This window comes from Sorghum bicolor, chromosome 3, assembly GCF_000003195.3.
Source record: "Sorghum bicolor cultivar BTx623 chromosome 3, Sorghum_bicolor_NCBIv3, whole genome shotgun sequence".
Taxonomy (NCBI): Eukaryota; Viridiplantae; Streptophyta; class Magnoliopsida; order Poales; family Poaceae; genus Sorghum; species Sorghum bicolor.
Window position 1 is genome coordinate 10,021,535 of NC_012872.2, and position 20,221 is coordinate 10,041,755.

The 20,221-nt window shown below is 44.4% G+C and overlaps 4 protein-coding genes across 4 annotated transcripts; all 4 read left to right on the forward strand.

Moving 5' to 3' along the window:
* LOC8072395 lies at positions 1,784-2,628 on the forward strand. Its single transcript, XM_021457722.1, has 2 exons — positions 1,784-1,941; positions 2,093-2,628. Exons 1-2 carry the CDS (start codon positions 1,896-1,898, stop codon positions 2,290-2,292), a joined length of 246 nt encoding a protein of 81 aa, XP_021313397.1. The 5' UTR covers positions 1,784-1,895; the 3' UTR covers positions 2,293-2,628.
* Positions 4,745-5,413, forward strand: LOC8085069 (proteinase inhibitor PSI-1.2). The gene is made up of 2 exons (XM_021457812.1): positions 4,745-4,858; positions 5,085-5,413. Exons 1-2 carry the CDS (start codon positions 4,813-4,815, stop codon positions 5,270-5,272), a joined length of 234 nt encoding a protein of 77 aa, XP_021313487.1. The 5' UTR covers positions 4,745-4,812; the 3' UTR covers positions 5,273-5,413.
* On the forward strand, positions 8,682-11,867 carry LOC8085070 (geranylgeranyl pyrophosphate synthase 7, chloroplastic). The gene has a single exon (XM_021455793.1). The coding sequence runs from the start codon at positions 10,397-10,399 to the stop codon at positions 11,495-11,497; it is 1,101 nt and encodes a 366-aa protein (XP_021311468.1). The 5' UTR covers positions 8,682-10,396; the 3' UTR covers positions 11,498-11,867.
* On the forward strand, positions 12,071-13,434 carry LOC8085071. Its single transcript, XM_002455321.2, has one exon. It carries the CDS (start codon positions 12,636-12,638, stop codon positions 13,308-13,310), a length of 675 nt encoding a protein of 224 aa, XP_002455366.1. The 5' UTR covers positions 12,071-12,635; the 3' UTR covers positions 13,311-13,434.

The following is a 20,221-nucleotide window of genomic DNA, read 5'->3' on the forward strand; positions in this document are numbered from 1 at the left end:
AAAACAAAAAAATTCAAGGGTCATATGGTGATGGGGAGCCTGTTACATCTTCGAGGGTTTCACAATTATGTGTGATATAGAGCATTAGACTTGTACCATTCTAGCATGGTACTAAGCTTCATATGATAAGAATTGTACCATTCTAGCATGTAATAAATTATGAACCATCATTAGCACATCCACTTTCTAGGACATAACTAGAAAGCATATTAGAGCATAAAAATATTAAAAGGTTCAACTCCAGTGTTTTATTTCTTTTAGTATTTTGAATAATCTTCAAAGAGAGATCGTGGTAGCTATTTTCTTAAGAATTGTTGCTGTTGTTGAGTAAAAAAAATTGACATGATGTTCTCATTACATCCCTTTAGAGTGAAACGAGGATTTTGTCAATGTCAATAATGCATTATTTATAATTTTTCCATTTCTCTTCACTATTTTTTATAGCCTCCTCCTTGACAAACTAAACTAGTCAGTATTATTAGATACTCCCTTCATACCGGTAAAGAAAAAGTCATTTTGAGTAAAGGTTAGGTTAAACACTGGGAATATAACTTTTAAGTTGTTGAATTTGGAAATATGAAAACCATATAAATAGATTTATCTTGAAAAATACTTTCATAAAAAAATATAGCACTTTTTGATAAAATATTTTTATAAAAACAAGAAGTCAAAGTTAGGCTTTGGAAACCGTGTCGTTGTCTTAAATAACATTCTTTACGGTATGGAGAGAATATTTGGCAAATATTTTTATGACTACTTTCCTCTTGGAATGCTACCACGGTCCCACCTATAATGACCATTTATATGAAAATTGCAGTTGTATTACGTCTAGATAACATACTTCATGCTAAAGTCATGATCTACACTCCTCAAATTTTGTCTAGCTCTACCGCTTTGGGAGACCAAGGCAGTGGCGTGAAGTGGAGAGGCGGCAATAACGACCGTGATTTATCTTAGGTTGGAAGTGTTTTGACGAATTGCATTTGCATTACATGATTGAGTAATGTTATTGATGGACATGTCATCTAATATTGAAAGAACATTATCGATGATTTCTAAAACAAATACATTTAGAAAAATAGGCATACTCAGATTAAGTCAAGAACTTAAACCTAGTACCTAGGTGGTAGGTTTCACTGAAAAAAATCTAACGCAGTTAGGAAGCTTTTTTTTGGATATTACCTGATGGAAAAATCTGGTCCACAACTTAAGCATGACTTAATTGACTTGTTGGAACTACGAAAACCGACAAATTTGGCGTTGGTTTTCTTCATATATACATGTTGGCACAATCTGGCCGGTTCAACTTCAGCCCGACTTAGTTGACTTGAACATCTAAAACCGTGCATTTTGGCGTTGTTTTTCTGGATATTTAGCTGCTGGCACAATCTCTGGTCCAAATCGTGCATTTTTTACGTAGACACTACCAGGGGCGGATTTACAGTAGTAGCATGGGGTACAGCTGTCTCTCCAAATTTTTTTGAAAAACATCTAGTATATATATCTTTTAATAACACGTACATGTATAATATATTATTATATACAATTACTAGTCTGCTCAGCCCATACAACAACCTCAACATTCTACATTCACAACTATTTTATCATCGTTTAGTAATCTAATTATATTATGTCCTTGTTCATGAACTATATCATTTTTATATATACCACCATGATTAAAATCTTAGATCCACCACTGGACGCTAGTGCCCATATGAGTACGTACTGATCTGAAATCTAAGGCAATACTTTTCTATATATACATACAAGGGGTCAGCCGATAAGCAGAACGCAGAACGAAACCACACCGCCTTTAGGTTTTGCACTCGCGGTGCTGCATCATAAGATTGATCAGCTGGCTGGCTGACCAGCAGGAGTGAGAGTGACCTGCAGGCATGGCTACCTCCAGATTCCACATGACCTGCGCTCTCCTCCTACTTGGTAATTAAAAACTCCTAACCGATCTTTATTTTGAACTCTTAATCAAGTTGGATCTCAAAGGCTGTGTGAGGCTGTGACACTAGCTAGATAGAGATGCATGTATGTTAGTATGTACTATGCTATGCAACTAACTGTGAAGGAGTTGTTGAAGGTGCTGTGCTGCTGGGGCAGCAGGAGCAGATGGGCACCGAGGCCGTCGTGTGCCCTCTCTACTGCCTGCAAGTGGACTACATGACCTGCCCGTCCTCCGGCTCCGAGAAGCTCCCGGCGAAGTGCAACTGCTGCCTGGCGCGGGCGCCCAAAGGCTGCACGCTCCATCTCTCCGACGGGACGCAGCAGACTTGCTCTTAGGCCTTGTTTGGATGTTGTCGGACACTTCAATCCATATGTGTTGGTGTGGATTGGGGTGGAATTTAGTTTAAATTTCTCTCCAGTCCACCTTAACCTATGTGGATTGATGTGAATCCAACTAAGGTCTTAATTGGGATGGCTGATGGCGTGCTGGTTTCCTCCGCGTTCTTGTTTTCACAAGTAGTACTACGTATACTGAATACTGGCTAGGAAGAAGCCATATATGTAAGTAATTAATAATGATCTCTGGACCCAGCAACCTGCTTAAATTAGCTACCAGCAGGCAAGATAACTTCTTCAGCAAATAAAGCCTGCTTGCGCAGGGCCATGCATCGATCCTCTGTGTTTGTGTGACTTATTTTGCATTGCATCTTGGGATCCAGGCTGCACCGCAGTCGGAAGGTATAGAGGGTCTGATAAGTTTATCGATCTGTTGTCTGTATAGTTTCTTATGCAGGTTTAGACCTTGTTTGGATGTAGTCGGATTCGCATCACTCCACATGTATTGGAGTGGATTGGAGTGAAACTTGAACTAAATTTCACCCCAATACACTCCAACACATGTGGATTGAGATGAATCCGACAACATCCAAACAAAGCCTTAAGGTTTGCACGCTGCTCAAAGCTGGTCTGATGTTACTTATACACAGCTAATACGTTGGATTTGGTCGCATTAGATAATGCAAGTTTATTGCCCAAGCTGATGCGCACATACAAAAAAAAATATGTTTATTATCTCATGTACTTCTACTAGAAATATGAGATCTTAACTAAAAGATGAAGGTACATGAATCAAAATATAAATTACCAAATATAATTTTATTAAATATGGTTTGTCTGTGCAGAACAACCAAATACCAAGAGATTACATATGCTTATACTAGCTAGCTTAGGTTATACTGCGCAAGAACCTAATACAGGCTAAAGCTAATACAAGCAACCAATCAGACTTAGAAAGAACCTCGTTTTCCTCTGTGTCAGTCGGGGTGCACATAAGAGAAGACTCCTGGCTAGCAAATAAACCCTACTATACACATACTATGTAACGACGCTAACCATACTCAACACCACTTCTCACATTGCCACTGCCTAAGTACGTCATCTGGAAGCCTAACTAGCTCCAAGGACGGCGACAGCCAGACAATCCTCCTACACACCACTATGCATGGCATTTTTTCTACTCATCACCACCTTCATTGCTTCTTGCTCCAGAGTGACAAAATCAGTGTTGCATTCAGTTGAATCCATGCGTGGGTGCCTCGCGTACAACTACGATCATGGATGGTACCGTTCTTGATGATCGACTTGGTGGCGGTGCTTTCCTCTCCACCTCCGTGCAATGTGTTGGTTGCAGCGGCTTAATTGGGCTTCTCTTTGTGTAGTGTAGGTAGTCCCTGGCGCCTTCATCCATATGCTTGTCCCTGCAGGGCTTGTCCTTGTATCGTGTGGTTATCTTTGCCAGAAGCGCAATCCGGTGACCCAGTCATGCGTGACATGACTAGCAATAGGCGCTTATGGCCTCGATGTTTGGCAATGGTGTGGTATGGAGCGCCCTTCCATTGTTTTCGAGCTTTGGATGTTATGTCCCTAGTGTGTGGTGATGACATGGTATAGGACATGCTTTGTCAACCCTATAGGCTTTGGCTGTTATGTCCCTAGTGTGTGGTGATGACCTGGTATTGGATTTGTCTCTCATATCTACATTATGGAACAAGCCACAAAAGGACGATTACTCAAGCTACGATTTAAAGATTTTGAATTTCTTACTTTAGTTTGATTGATGCATGTTTTCCTTTGGTACATCAAATTTTTTGATGTCCTAGCTATACTATATGTTTTATTGTTGAGACATGTGGTATCACTTTTATAATAATTACTACTGCAGAAATAATTCATAGCAACGCCTTATTTTTTTTAGTAGTGGCGACTCACGAGCCGTCATTAATACAGTGTCTACAAAATAATTTCTAGAGGCGGCTTAAATCACCAGTCGTCCTACAAACGATTTCTAGGAATGGCTTAGATCATCAGCCGTCTTGTACAAATCTTTATATAGAGACATTATGATTTGTAGCGCTTGTTTGTTAGGGGCGGCTAGCCCAGCCGCCTCTATAGTGCCGGCGTTGTTCGATGCATCTTTAATTAGAAGAAAGTACACATGTACAAGAAAGTCCGTTAGCTCTTGCAACAATTATCTTTCCTTGGTCAAACCCAACCATGGACAAACTGACTTAGTTGACGATTCTGGTCCAAGATCCAAAAAGGTCATTATCATTATCAGGTCGGCATGTGGCCACCAACAATTCAAGCCTGACCTAGTTGACTTCAAATTCGGAAAAGTGTGCATTTCAACGTAGACGCTGGAGCACACAGCAGTATTCCCAGAGAGATGGCCAGTAGCAGTTCCCTATATAAAGAGACCGCCAGCCGGCAGCTTGCATTGGCGAAGACACCACCATTTCACATTGCCGTGGTCATCGAGATCAGATCGATCGAGTCAGCTCAAGGGGTGAAGCAGGCATGGCTGCATCCAGATTCTACGTCACCTGCGCCCTCCTCCTGATCGGTAAATCCGCGCAATCCTGTATGATAGAACTACTCAGATTAAAGGCATAGATAGATAGATAGATAGATAGATAGATAGATAGATAGATAGATAGATAGATAGATAGATAGATAGATAGATAGATAGATAGATAGATAGATAGATAGATAGATAGACTAATGAGCGGGGAAACCATGTCTTTAACTTTAATTTCAATTGAAACTACGATGTGCGTGTGTGACCGCAGGTGTCGTGCTGCTGGGGCAGCAGGGGATAGAGGGCGCCGTTGCCTGCCCCCAGTACTGCCTCGAAGTGGACTACGTGACCTGCCCGTCGTCCGGCTCCGAGAAGCTCCCGGCGAGGTGCAACTGCTGCCTGGCGCCCAAAGGCTGCACGCTCCATCTCTCCGACGGGACGCAGCAGACTTGCTCTTAGCTGGGATGGCTGATCTGGACCAAAGACCAACCTGCTGCTTTGCCTGCGGGTTTTGGCAAATAAGGCCTTGTTTAGTTCCCAAAAAAATTTGCAAAATTTTCCAGATTCTTCGTCACATCGAATCTTTAGACACATGCATGAAGTATTAAATATAGACAAAAATAAAAACTAATTGCACAGTTTGGTCGAAACTGACGAGATGAATCTTTTGAACCTAATTAGTCCATGATTGGACAATATTTATTAAATACAAACGAAAGAGCTACAGTGTCGATTTTGCAAAATATTTTGAAACTAAACAAGGCCTAAGCTATATATGGCGTGTATGGCCGTCCCAGTAATGTGCAATCGTCCATCGATTTGCACGCACATCCATAAACTAGTCCTTTTTTCGTTAAAGATTGGTGTGCAGTGCATATTTATTCCTTTTGACGGCTCTTTTCGAAGGCTAGGAGGTTGGATGTTTAGGTCTTCGAGCATCTTCAAGAGTATTCTATTTTTTTTTCTAAAAATATGTAGTTTAGAAACTTCTAAAAAGATATTGGGAAGAGAAAACAAGGTTTTCTTTGAATGAATGGAGAAAACAAGGTCATCTCCAATTGAGTACCTAATAAATGGCTTCTAAAATATCAAATTGGCCACACAAAGATATTTTTTTTGGCAACATAGTCGTGGTCTCCTTCCATGCCGTGGCCGGCTCGCACTCAAGCTCTCCCTGGAGAGGATCCTGCAAGCGTCGCCTGCGGAGGTCCAGGAAACCTGCCGCGAACGGATCCACGCGACGCCGGTGCGCGTAAAGTTGCGCAACAGGGTAGTTTTTACGAAGTTCTAAAATTTTAAGAGATTGGATTATGAGTTGTTGGAGAGGGGTTTTTTCCCATCTTGCTAAAAAACAAGGATTAGGAGGAGATTTAGGATACTCTTAGAGACGCTCTAAAGAAAATGTCACATCTAATCTATACCTCTTGCCTAGTCCGATTTTCCTCGTTGATTCTAAATTAGACATCTTGTCATTACTACACAAATAATTTTAGAAGGTAGCATCCAAACATTAACAGAGGCGGTCACAAAATCCAACCGTCTTCTAAAATGCCGAACTATTAACGAAGATAGACGGTTTTATTTATGGAGGTGGACAGTTTTGTCGAGCTATTAACCACCTCTTAAAATAGTTTAAATTACCTCACTATCTAGATTAGAAATGTTTTTAATATAATGACAGGAACTCTGTCATTCATCAATAATAAATAGAGAAAAAAAGGTCTATATACAAGGTAACAAGAAACTCAAAGGCCAAGAAGACCTGCTAGTGCAACACATGGAAGGTTCGGGCCGACTAGGAGCTGTTGAATTCGGCCCACTCTTCTTATTCTTTGGCCACGCTCCGCCACTGTGGCTGACACGGTAGAACGGGACACCCAACTCAAATGGTTTGAATCAGCTCTGAAGAAACAAAAACAGCAAAAAAGCTCATAGGAGCGTGTTCTCAAGTACTTCCGTCCGCAAAGAATATAATTATAAGATGCATGCTAGTCAAACTGACGTAAATTTAATAAATTTATAGTAAATAGTATTAACACTCACGTCTTTAAATAAATTTATTATAAAAGTATATTATATAATTAATCTAATGATGCTTATTTTATATCATAAAGTATTTTTTATATAAATCTAGTTAAAGTTTAACTATTTAACTTCTCAAAAAATGAGAATTATATTTTTTCGGTACTGCTAGCGTCCGGACGTTCGGCGCGAGCAGCACGTCAAGACGGCGAGCTCCCCCACCCGAAGCATGAAAAAAAAAAGGAAAACAAAACCCGTCTGCCCCGAACCAACTCGCCCCGTGCGAAGGATCACCCTTCGTCCACTCCCCGCGCAAGGAGCCCGTCCCCACCCTCACGAGCACGGGATCCACCCCGCCCCTCACCTCGCCGCCCCTAGCACATCCGCCCCCCGCCAACTCGTCCCCACAAAAACCAACCCCCGTCCCGCGCCCGCACAGAGAAGAAAGGCAACCCCCACATGTACGGATCTGTCCGCCCACAACCTTACAAACCTAGTACCTCTGACCCTACCACCAGCTCACCAACATAGTCTGTCCTCTAGCTGCAATAATGAAAAAAAGCTATTGCAAACATTGAAGCAGATCTAAAAACGCAACAAAAAGAAAAAAACTGCTAAAACAAACGGAAAAAAGATATTGAAACATAAAGAAAACATCTAATGCAACAAACAAAAATATGAACTGCAACATCAAAAAAAGTCTACTGCAATATTCAAAAACATCTACTGCAACATCGGGGGAAAATCTGCTGCAACATTAAGAAAAAGTTATTACAATATCTCAAGCACTACTAATGCAACATCAGAAAAAACGCCTGCTGCAACAAAAAAAACTACTGCAACATCGAGGGTAAATCTGCTGCAACAATAAGAAAAAGCTATTACCACATCTCAAGCACCACTAATACAATATCGAAAAAATATCTGTTGCGACAAAAATATATACTACAACATCGGGGGAGAATCTGCTGCAACAACGATAAAAGCAAAATAAAACATCTCAAGAACTTCTGCAACATCGGAGAAATGCATGTTGCAACAACCAAAAAAGGTACTGTTGCAACATTCCACATCATCTGTTGCAACATTAAAAATGAATAATTGCAAAACGACGGCGAGATCTGACTCGCCGGAACACTAGCTACCACAAAATCCTTAGATCCACAAGGGAAAGAAGAGAAGGAGGAGAAGGTGTAGTAAGAGAGAGCAGATCTAGATCTAGTAGGAGAAAAGAGGGGAAAGAGACCTCAGATCTAGATCCCTCTCTACCTACCTCGTCGGATCCACACTGTCATCCTCATCTCCACATGCATGGAGGTCACAACGCACAAGGATGAGATAGCACGGAGGGAGGGGAGGCGCGCGGGCTCACTAGAAGCCGCCTGCTATGGTCCCCACTCCGACAACCATGGATGTCGCAGGAAAGGAGGAGGGAGAGGCCTCAGATCTAGATCCCTCCTCACCTACCTCGTCGGAGCCACGTTGTCGTCCTCGTCTCTAGATGCATGGAGGTCACAGCGCGCGAAGATGAGAGAGTAGGGAGGGAGGGGAGGTGCGTGGGCTCACCGGAAGCTGCTCGCCATCGCCCCCACTCCGGTGGCCATGGACGTCGCGGGACAAGGAGGTAGCCATCGCCCCCACTCCGGTGGCCATGGACGTCGCGGGACAAGGAGGTAGGGAGCGAGGGATAGCTCGCCGGCGGCGCGGCAGGAGGGTGGCGTGTGGACGCTGGCAGCACAACGAGCGGAGAGAGTGCAGCGGGGCGACAAGAGGCGGGCGTGTGGGCGTGGGCAGCAGGAGCGGCAGGGGCAGCGAGTGCGAGAAAGAGTGGACGCGAGGTCACAGGACAGGGTGGAAACAGATAAGGTGCCGAGAGCGCGGCGTTCGTGGGTCGGTTGAGTCATGTGGGTCCGTCCGATTTATCTGGACGCTCTAGAAGGAGTATTACCGATTTTTTTTGGACGGAGAGAGTACCTATTTTTTTGGTTCACTCAGCCACCGGAACAGCTGAAGAGTGTTAAGTTGCAAAAAAAAAAGATCTGGTGGCTAAATAGAACAATTGCGCTCTTTCGACAGGCTCCACGTGATGTAAATGGCCTATCCATTGAGAGTGTGCCTTGTTTCCGCCATTGGTAACTAGTATAAGCAGGTACTGCTAATTGAACATGCGATTTTCTTGTGCAAAAAAATTTTGAGCATGTGATTTTAAATGCAGTTGGCCGAACTAAATTCATTTGGTTGACATGGTTGGTTTTATAGTTCAGTCAATTAAACTCATTAATTGGTTGTTTCTAAATAGAGCCAATTGCCCTGGATCTTTTTTCAAGGATAAAAGGTCACCTAAAAATACATTTGAGCAATTTTTGTAATAAAAGGCGAAATGTGATAATACAATTGATAAAAAAATCTAAGCTGTTATATATTATGTACAGTATGCTGGAAAACGTGTACGTGCAGAAGAAACATACCATGCACAATAGACACAGTTGATGTGACTCGCACCACGATCAACACATGTCCGACTACGATTCCCACACAAGTGAAAAAAATCATCTTTAGGCTTTGTTTAGATGTTGTCGGATTTACTTGTTCGTGTAGATTGGAGTGGAATTGAGTTCAAATTTCACTCTAATCCACTTCAACACATGTGGATTGAGATGAATCCAACTATATCCAAACAAGGTCTTATTAAAAAGAAGATTCACCTATATATAAAATGCAAACCGTCCTTCACATGCAGTGGTGAAAATATTGGGGTTTGGTGTGGGAGGCCGACGATGTTTCAGTGGCCTGGCGCATGTCGGCATGTGTTCCACGTGATGCAGACTAATTTTCAATAATTGGGCGCTGTTCGTTCTGTTTGATAAGATGCTATATTGTTTATTTATTATATATAATTTATTTATTATATATAAACTATCTTTAGAGACATCTTCCTTTTTGATTGAGGTGTCTCTATCAAAATCGAGGCAAGATATTAATTGGCTTGACCCACCTATTTTAATTAAATCTTAAGTCCCATAATAAACATTACTTGGTTCAAATAATTGATTCCTGCAGGTGAGGTTAGAAAAAGTGGAAGGTGAGCCACTATAATGTGTGTCATGTTACGGCAAACATAGTTTTAGGTTTGACCGACTAGGCTGTGCCGCTGTGGTACTGAGTTATGCAATGTCAATAAGATTTCTTTCAACTGCAAACTAATTGAGAAATAGTGAGAATAGAAGAAGAGTGATGCCGCAAGTAGTTAGGAGAGGGTAGCAAAAAGAGGATGAAATGCTGGTTCTTTAATATTAAAGTATAGCTATAGACATAAGTGATAGATTACGAGAACGAAAGAAGAGTGATGCTGCATGTAGTTAGGTGGAGGTCGAAAAAAAGATAAAATATAAATATAGATATGTAGATATGTATTATGAATTAATATTAAGAAATGTTCGTTTTGATTATTTCTCAAAAAAAAGTTCTCTATTTAATGTGCTCACTCATCCCCGAAGGTAAGCTACCTGCATACCTTTTCTCCTTCGTCTCCACACCCGCGCAAAAACACAGCAAGGCTCCATGAACAAGTTGGCATCGTCCTGCTTCCTCCAGCACGGAGCACCCTCCTCCCAAAGCTTCAAGTTGAAGCCTTGCCATGTCCAGAGATCCCCTTCACTGCAGTTGTTTGACAGACGATCCGTTTCCATGCCCCGGCGTGCTGCGGACCATGCTGCCAGAGCCACCACCGTCGACGTCGCCGTCGTCACCGGCACCACCACCTTCGACATCGAGCGCTACCTGTCCGCCAACGCCAGGACCGTGCACGACGCGCTGGACCTTGCCCTGCAGGGCCTTGGGTGCCCCGAGGTCCTGCGCGAGTCCATGCGCTACTCCGTCCTCGCGGGCGGCAAGCGCCTCCGCCCCGCGCTGGCGATCGCCGCGTGCGAGCTCGTGGGCGGTCCCGCGGCGGCGGCCGTCCCGGTGGCCTGCGCCGTCGAGATGATGCACACCGCGTCGCTCATCCACGACGACATGCCGTGCATGGACGACGACCCGCTCCGCCGCGGCCGACCCTCCAACCACGTCGCGTTCGGCGAGCCCACGGCGCTGCTCTCGGGCGACGCGCTCCTGGCGCTCGCGTTCGAGCACGTCGCCCGTGCAAGCGCCGGCGCCGGCGTCCCCGCGGACCGCGCGCTCCGAGCCGTCCTGGAGCTCGGGAGCGCAGCTGGAGTCGGCGGAATCGCCGCGGGGCAGGTCGCCGACATGGCGAGTCAGGGAGCCTCCTCCGGCTCCGTCAGCCTGGCCGCGCTGGAGTACATCCACGTGCACAAGACGGCGCGGCTAGTGGAGGCCGCGGCGGTGTCGGGCGCCGTCGTCGGGGGCGGTGGCGACGGCGAGGTCGAGCGCGTCCGTCGGTACGCGCACTTCTTGGGGCTTCTGCTCCAGGTGGTGGACGACGTTCTGGACGTGACGGCCACGTCGGAGCAGCTCGGGAAGACGGCGGGCAAGGACGCGGCCGCCGGCAAGGCCACGTACCCGCGGCTGATGGGCATGGAGGGGGCGCGCGCATACATGGGCGAGCTACTGGCGAAGGCCGAGGCGGAGCTCGACGGGTTCGACGCCGCGCGTGCGGTGCCGCTGCTGCACCTCGCGCGGTTCATGGCGTACAGACAGCACTGACTGACGCCGATTGTGGGGACTGGCCGGCTCATCGGAAACACGTGAAAACGATGCGTTTTTTTTTTTTTTGGAGCTGCTCAGATCTCATGATGGAGCGATTACTTGTCCCGGCCTAAAAGGCTGTATGGGCTTCCAAGTGGAGTGACACTGAAGTGTGAAAGTTGCAACCCACTTTATGGGCCGTTATGGACCGTTAAGGACCAGAGTTCGCAGCTGTGGGCTGACGGGCTATCTTCTCCCCAAGTAGCCTGTATAAGTGCGGTTGTTCCCCTCAAATTAAAAAAAAAGTGCGGTTCTTAGTTAATTATTCTTGTACTCCTATATCCTATATTCATCTAAATGTGTCTATATATAATACTCTGTTTTTCTCTCTCCCAAGACCTGATTTCTGGACCATCAATCTTCTCATCCGCTCATGGCACCTTCTTCCTCATGCCGACACGTCGTTGCCGCCCAGCACCCACAATCCCACTAAAGTCTTGTGGGAGCTCCGTCGAGATCCTACCATGCCCACTGCAGTCTTCCCCCCCCCCCTCCCATTGCCATGGGTGCCACCGCACCAATTTGGCCACTCGTCCTCACTGGTACTAGGACCCTAAAGTCATCCTCACAACCTATCCAATCGGCCTGCCTCTCGCATCCCCTTCTCTTTTAAGCCTGCTAGAGTCGAGGAAGAAGGAGGAGGGGGACATTGCGTCTCCTTGCTAGCGCTAATTCCGCTGCCGCCAGAACTCGTCGCCGTGCATGAGAAGAGAGAGAGGAGATGTGGTTGTTGAGAAACAAAGTGTTGCAACACTCGGTTGTTGTATGGTGTTCCTCTGAATAATCAGTATTGATAATGACATCTTCCTCTAAATAATAACATGAGTAAAAAGCGATTTGTGTTGTGCTATAACACACACGGAGCACTCGTCACAAGATTCTTTGTCCAGTGCCGAATGCCGATCGCCCACCCCCATCCTCCATCCACAAAAGCGAAGCGATTACGCCATGCACGAGCCGACATGTCACACTTGTGTGCACCGCGCGAATATGTTCTCTCCTCCATAAACCAACCAATACGCCCACGGCTAGCTTAATTCACCGCACCATCACTTCGCTTGCAAACTCTCGGCTCCGTCAAGCACAGTGCACAGCCATGGCTGCTCGCAGACTCGCACTCGCCGCCGCCGCCAGCTGCCACGCTCTGCGCAGAGCGCTCCACGACAAGCTCCGCGCCGTCGAGCTGCAGCTGCAGCTGCGGGCGTGCCACCGTTCCCTCGCCGGCGCGTCCTCTTCGACTCCGGCGTCGCCCGCCGTGGCCGCGCTCGGCGCGCTCCTGCTCATCTGTGGCGCCGCGGCGTTCCCGCGAGCCGCGGCCTTCTTCCTGCCGCTGGTGGCGTCCACCTCCCTCTGCTGCGCGGCGGCGTGCCTGTTCGCCGCCGAGGAGCGGGCCGCGGCCAAGGAGGTCGCTGTGGAGGTCGTGCTCGTGGGCGGCGAAGGGAAGGCCGAGGCCGGGCTGCTGCAGGTGATCGGCGAGGCCAACGCCAGCGCGTACGTCGACGGCGTCCAGGTGGGATGCTTCCTGCGCAGGTCCGCGAAGCAAGGCGTCGACGAGGACGGCGAGGAGGTCGTCTTCGCCGGCACGCTGGCACCTTGCGCGGCAGGCGCCTTCGGCGTCGGCGCCGATGCCGGCGGCGGCCAGAGGCGCGGCGCGCTGGAGGAGGAGCTCCTGGCGCTGCGGGTGGACAGGCTCGCCGAGGGCGTCTGGGACAGCTACTTCGGCGGGTGGTCCAGGTGGCACCACATCGACGCCGCAGTCTCCTGCAGCTGAGCACTTGATGACTCTGGTTCACCATTAGGACCGTTTGAGATAGAGCGGGGATTTGTCTATGCTACTGTACTTATGTGAAATTCATGAATTCTAAATACAAATTTGACCTAAATTTGTGTTCGTATGATCGGATGTTTGAGTTTGGAGATCTTCGCTGTGCCACTAAGGCCTTGTTTAGTTTAAAAAAAATTGCAAAATTTTTTAGATTCTCCATCACACCGAATCTTGCGGTATATGTATGGACCATTAAATATAGATAAAAGAAAATAACTAATTATACAGTTTTACTGTAATTTGCGAGACAAATGTTTTGAGCGTAGTTAGTTCATGATTGGATAATATTTGTCAAATATAAACGAAAATGCTACAGTATCCATTTTGCAAAAAAAAAACTAAACAAGGCCTAACTAACAGTTCATCGCAAAATAAAAATAAAATTAAAAGCAGGATGGTGATGTGTTTAAGTAGGGTGGTTGGCTTTTTCTAGTTGATGGTGTTTTGCGGACCCCCACAATCTAGTTTGATCAAGTTTGTTGGCCAGTTCTTGTCATGGATGATGATCAAAACAGAGCGTTGAGCCGACTGGCTGCCGGTTCCCCCGGCTTGGTGACCTATTGACTTCAAATGCCGGTTCAAAGTACTACAGTGTAGTACTTTTTATTTTCAAATTTGACATTTTTCCAATTCCTTTTGTTTCTCAAACTTATAGCTTTCTAAACTCCATCAAATGTCGTAGAGTAGAAGTCCATCTAGTTTTGTCTTAATTCAAAATTTTTAACTTTAATATTTATAATTTATTGATGATTGACAAGCACAAAAAACACTACTAGATTTCTCATGGAAAAATAATTTCATAACGTATAGCACTTGTTTGGTATTGCTCCTTTAGATGCTCTCGTAACTCCATTGGTGAAAAACGTGGAGTACAGATGAAAAAACATATAGCGGAGCAATCCCAAACAGACCCATAACCCTTTTCACTACGGTAATTTATTTTTATTGGTTATAGCTATTGAAATATTAAATACTTTTTAAATTAGGAGAACCATATGGAGTAAATTGTAATACGAAAAGACTGGTCCATATGGTGAAAAACATAGAGCGAGAGCAATCCCAAACTTGATACGGTTTCAAAATTAAAAATACTATCCAATAACCATAAATATATAATAAATAAATGATTAAATTGTAACATGAAAGACTGCTTCTTGTCCGACTACATCTTATAAACCGAACCAGAGGTAGTAGTATAATGTGGTGTTATTTCTCACTTGCTCACTTATTAAGATATGTAGCAACACATTAGGAACCCGCCCCAAACAATAGAAATGTTTCTTTTTTTGGGAAACAGATACTCATATATGCAAGCACACTGTTTCTTCAATCGACAAAGTATAGGTTTGACATTACATGGTGGGACATAGGGGTGCAAAGGGGTAACCTTTAGGTGCACCTCCAAACATTTTTAGTTTAAATATTTGTACTACTTCTTAATTTTTTTGGAGAAATAGTATAAATATTTGAATTAAAGAGGTTTAGAGGTGCACCTAATCATCACTCATTTACACCCCTAGTGGGACAACCACCATGGAGTCTGTATAGGTTTGACATTAGATGGTGGGGCAGCCATGGTTTCTTCATCGGTTTGGTAGTTTTAGGACTACCCAGTGCAAGGATAGGATGTTATTAATTCATTTTATTTGAAGGGTTTCTTCTATGGACAAAGTATAGGTTTGACACATTAGATCGTGGGACAGCCACGGTTTCTTTGGAGATCTGATATTCACCAACGGTAGTAGGGACACCTTTAATTTGGAGATCGACCACTCGGTAACACGATGAACTCGTATAAAATACTGTAGTCTTTAGATATGCTGCATCTGGTTCCAGTGCGAGATAGTATCGGATTCGTAGGCATCTCCCTTTGCTGAAAAAGACTGGCAGGCATGCTTTACTCGACGACCGTGGAGTAGCGCAGTAGCTTTGACGTAACGATGAAGCCCCCAGCGATCGATTATCTGTGCTTATTCTTGAGCAATCAGCCCAAACAAAAAAAAAAGACGCTTATACAAACTGAAAACTCCTGGCGAATGAAAACAGTAGTATCATCATTGTGAAAAAAAGGCAGCTTTACTCCGACGCTGCTTTCTTGGGCTCACCTGGTTTGCATGACGCCTTGACTGCTTGCCTCCGGCCGCCGGCAGCCGGCAGCCGAGCGCGCGAGCCACTGCCCAGTGCCCACTGGTCTGGTTGGTTGGTTCCGTTCCGTGCGCTGGCCGCCGCCGGGCTGACCGCGACATGGCGGACAGGGGGGTCGCAGTGCTGTGTGTGTACAGAGGCCCCCGGGGTGGGGATTGGAGGCAGGCCAAGCCCACGGTAGTCCCCCCGTAGTTAGAGGGACTGAGGGACGTCCGTCTGGGCTTTCCTCGTCAGGTAATAGCCCACACGTAGATTGTTGTTGATCCACTCCAGCTTCTCTGCTGCCTCGTCGTCGACCCAACGGCGCAGTCTCCTCACACTGCCTGCCCTGGTTCCCAATCCCCCACCTGCTGCAGTTGGCTCCGCACAAGCGCTCGAGATCTTCGTCGGGACTCCAGACGGATGTTGGCAACTTGGCATCTCCCAGTTACTTACAATATGATCGACAACTTGTTCGCTTGAGATTATCTCTGCCGAATCTACCAGCTATTCAACGTTTGGATGTTGGCATGGCATCTCCCAGCCATTCAGCTTCTCCACCAGCAGAGCCAGAGCAGCACACGGGAAGAAGCATGCGCACCGCCATCCGCCCAGCGTGTCGGCACGAGTGACTGTCGGTTCCACCGGCACTCCAGTGGATGCATACAGTCTGTACATACAACATTATGTGAGCTTTTCTTGGCATGGACTGGAAGTCTGGAACTGGAATGGTGCCAAGGATTCCAGGGGTTTCTTCTCCCTTCCTGTTTTATTTCTCTCCTCTTCTTCATTAATTCTTCCACAAAATGGTTGGATCCTGCCTCTGCTTATCTGTTTATATCAATTTATCTTCTTTTTTTCGGTTTAAAGGGTAGGCGCGCAACTGACAACTTAATTTAGATGATTAATTAACAGAAATCGATAAAGTTCAGTCCTTGTGTTCAGGTTTAATCCCACGTCGAACGCAGAAATATGCATGACACACATGTTGATTTAGTGACTGATTTTATTGTATTCAGCAGGTCTGACCTGCAAACCTGCCCATGCATGCTTATATTTATTCAGTTGACCTGCTTGTTGGCATTTCTTGGTTCACAGATTTCACATACTACTCTCTTGATGTTAACCACCAACTGCGGAAGAGAATGAACACAGACGACGATGAGGATGATGTGTGTTGCATTGATACTAAATGTTTGACTTGTGAAGTAGTCTAATGAATGGAGAAAATTGCGGAAGTTTAGAATCGACTGTTTGTGTTTATCTATATCTATATTAATGCACGTATTGACTTTGTGCTATATCAAAATTGCATTATCCTTTTTTGCGAAGGAATTGCATTATCCTTTTCACATCTTGAGTGGAGTTTTCGCGCATATGTTGTGCATCAAATTGTGCTTTTGGTCTTAAATATATATAACTCTGCTCAGTATTGCTAATTTGGATTTTCGGATATCGATCAATCTGATATGTATATGAACTTTAATTTCATGATTAACATTCTGTGTACTTACCATAGTTGGCAACGGATCGCATTGCTTAAACCAAGTCGTACTTGGAGAATAAGCTGTGACCTGTGAGCTCGAAGGCGCGCGTTATCCGCTCGAGCACATGCTCTCACCTAACTGGCTGCATGGCGCGGAAAGAAATTTTTGTGGCGCATGCATGGTGGCCGACGAATTTATTTGCCGACCGTTTCGGATGGTACCATCAGGTACGGCTCCATAAGGACTTGTTTAGATTCAAAATTTGTTTGGATTTTGATGTGATAGGGAATCTTGTAAAGTTTTAGGTTTTTAGGTGCATCTAAACAAGGCCTAAATCATGCCACAACTTGATTCAGCGCTTGTCTTGTCTGCATTCATCCTGCTGCGAAAAGGTCCACCAGTTTTAGGTTACAGAGGAACGATGATTTGGACGTTGTACCATGAGGGCATGAAAGACACAGTAACTGTCAAAAGAAAAAAAATACAATTCTATAAGGTTCGCTCCGTGGTTGGCTGCCCACCCACTGTAAGGGCGGTTCAAATGTTAGCCGCCCCTACAGTGGGGGGCTCTCTTAGTAAGTTTTTTACGTAGTGTATGTTTAGAACAAGTCATTTTTTAAAGTTTGATCAAGATTATAGAAAATAATATTAAAATTTATATTTTGAGTTAGGTTTACTATAAAGATACATTGAAGCTAATCTAGTAATATTAATTTGGTAACATAAATTTTATTAGTTTTTCATATAAATTTGATCAAACTTCAAATTATACAAAGATATCAGTTATTTGAATATAAGGCGTCGAGGCAGAGAGGACCAACTTGGGTGTACAAGTCATGATGGAGGCCCAATCCATCTCGGATTTGAGCACCAGATTTAGCTAAAAACAACAATTAGGATGTATACGAACTGTTTTTTCACGTTCTATCTATGCTTCGGAAGATAAATAAGCTTTCCAATAACACTAATTTTTCACCTTAAAATCTCATCAGAGTTAACGGGAATCGCCTAAACAAGTTTGCATTTAGAACCTACAAGGTGCTACGACATCGTCTTTTAGTTCCTTGGCCCATCTATCGTCTTAGAGTCAATTAGGGTGCGTGTCCAAGTGGTATGCATGCCCCAAGACTATAATTGGTAGCTTCATACTTGCTAGGGTTTGGATTTTATTGAGTTCTACTAGTTTTCTTGTGAAACAGACATTCTTCATATATGTTACTTGTAATTCCGAGTTCGACTGTTGTGAATCAGGGTTCCTATTCTTGTTCTTCTTTGACTGTATCGATAAATACTTTCATTTGAAGATTTTAACCTCCTACCAAATTGATATACTTCATCTCTATTTGCAATACCAGACTGTGTTCTTCATGTTCTTACTTGTGTTCTTGATTTGTTTATATATAGGAAAAGCTTTCTTGGTGAGGTTAATCATGTCATGCGTGGTTGATAACTAATAGAGTAGTGTAACAATTGCAAGGGGTCCAAACTGTACTTTATTTGAAGCCTGGATCGTGAACATTGGGTTCTTCACAAACTGAATCTATCATACATGTCGGAAGATCAGGTCACGTCCCCATGAATTTGTATCTAATAGTGGACTATTGAGATAGACAATTTGCATGTAGAGATAATCTCTAGTAGGGCTTAGGATTGTAAGATATATATAGGTATAGATATGGATATACTCTCTTTGTCTCTAATTAAGTGTTATTCTCGTTTTTTCAAGGGGTCAAACGTCTTTAAATTTGACCAAATATATACAATAAAATATTAATACTTATAGTACATAATTAGTATTGTTAGATAGATCGTTATGAAGGACCGAAATCGGCGAGGGGTGAATGGGAGCCGTAAATTTTTTCTCGAATATTTTTTGGCCACTGTCCCAAATCACCGCCAAACACAAACGAGTACCCAAAAAACTAAATTACTCAAGCCAACTGATTATAAGAGCACTTAGAAAAATTCTTCGGAACGATAGAAAGCTAACAACAGACGGAACACAGATCGGAGCTCAAACGACCAAACTACGAGCATAACAGGAAATCAAAGCTAAGAAAAATGGACAGAATATCCCATGAAATAATCGATCAACACAGTCTGAAAAACAAGGACAGTAGAGGGTCTGCTCTCCACACACAGAAGAAAACGATGCACAGCACAGCCAGAAGACTGCCTCACACAACAGAGATCGTCTCCTGCAAGAACTGCGCTGAAAACTTGTTGTCACTGCAAGCATCGATCTGTACTAGTTGATTAGGAACAAAACCAGCTGCTTGTGCGAGCTGTGCTTCACTGATTTGCCAGACATGTAGTACGTACAGATACGAAACTAAATCAAGCAGAGAGTGAGAAGAACGATTCAGGAGGTGAACTGATAGATCACAAGCTGCCTGAGATGAGATACAGAGATCCTTCGGAAGTTAAACAGACCAATGAAATTCACAGGCAAGCTCTTGCTGGCGTTGATGCGCTCGGTCCTGGCCATGCTCTTGTCGTAGGTCTGCTGTGAACAAACAGAAAAAATAAATAGAAACAAAGAGGAGCCAGATGAAAACAGGTGCTTGCCTAGAGGATTGATGAACCCTGCGGCAAAAACAACTTGGCCAGGAGATGCACACGGCCAGGATACTAGCACTGATGGCTCACAGAAGGCCTCGTGAAAGCACAGCAAGAACCTGACGAAGAACAGTTAAGAGCAAACAGAAAAGGTGGCTCCAAGAAATTCAACGAAAACCTACCCAAACCTACATGAAAAATTCCCAAAAATTGCACAATAGAAATTCAACTTGCTACGAACTTATCCCCAAGAAATCATCGGCTAAGATTAACCCAAACTCTAGAAAATATTCAGATTGTAGACAAGAACGAGTTTTTCTCCAAAAATGCAAATCTGCCTGGATCTTGATGCACAAGAGGAATGAGCTCAAATCACTTGGTGATCTTGTTCATCACTTGGTAAAGCATCAAACTGACCAAACAAACTCCACAGAAAAACTCAAACCTAGCACGAATCATGGAAGTGAAAAACAGGTGAACAGTACTCGCGAAAATAAAGAACATGAACGCAAACAAACTCTACTCAGATCTCTACGTCCAGAGGACAAAAAGAGGTTAGGGTCTCCATTCCCAACGTAAAAAAAAACTCTGAAAACAACTATGAATCTTTGCTCAAGTGATCTCTTTCATGAACTAAGGAGAAGGGGGAAAACTAACTCTAGGTGGAGATAACACAAATGAGAGAGA

Bases quoted from the DNA above. Each gene is read 5' to 3' on its own strand.
- LOC8072395 (XM_021457722.1), top strand. From the start codon at position 1,896: ATGGCTACCTCCAGATTCCACATGACCTGCGCTCTCCTCCTACTTG. The intron at 1,942-2,092 runs GTAATTAAAAAC...GAGTTGTTGAAG, and splicing joins CTGCGCTCTCCTCCTACTTG to GTGCTGTGCTGCTGGGGCAG.
- LOC8085069 (XM_021457812.1), top strand. From the start codon at position 4,813: ATGGCTGCATCCAGATTCTACGTCACCTGCGCCCTCCTCCTGATCG. The intron at 4,859-5,084 runs GTAAATCCGCGC...GTGTGACCGCAG, and splicing joins CTGCGCCCTCCTCCTGATCG to GTGTCGTGCTGCTGGGGCAG.
- LOC8085070 (XM_021455793.1), top strand. From the start codon at position 10,397: ATGAACAAGTTGGCATCGTCCTGCTTCCTCCAGCACGGAGCACCCTCC.
- LOC8085071 (XM_002455321.2), top strand. From the start codon at position 12,636: ATGGCTGCTCGCAGACTCGCACTCGCCGCCGCCGCCAGCTGCCACGCT.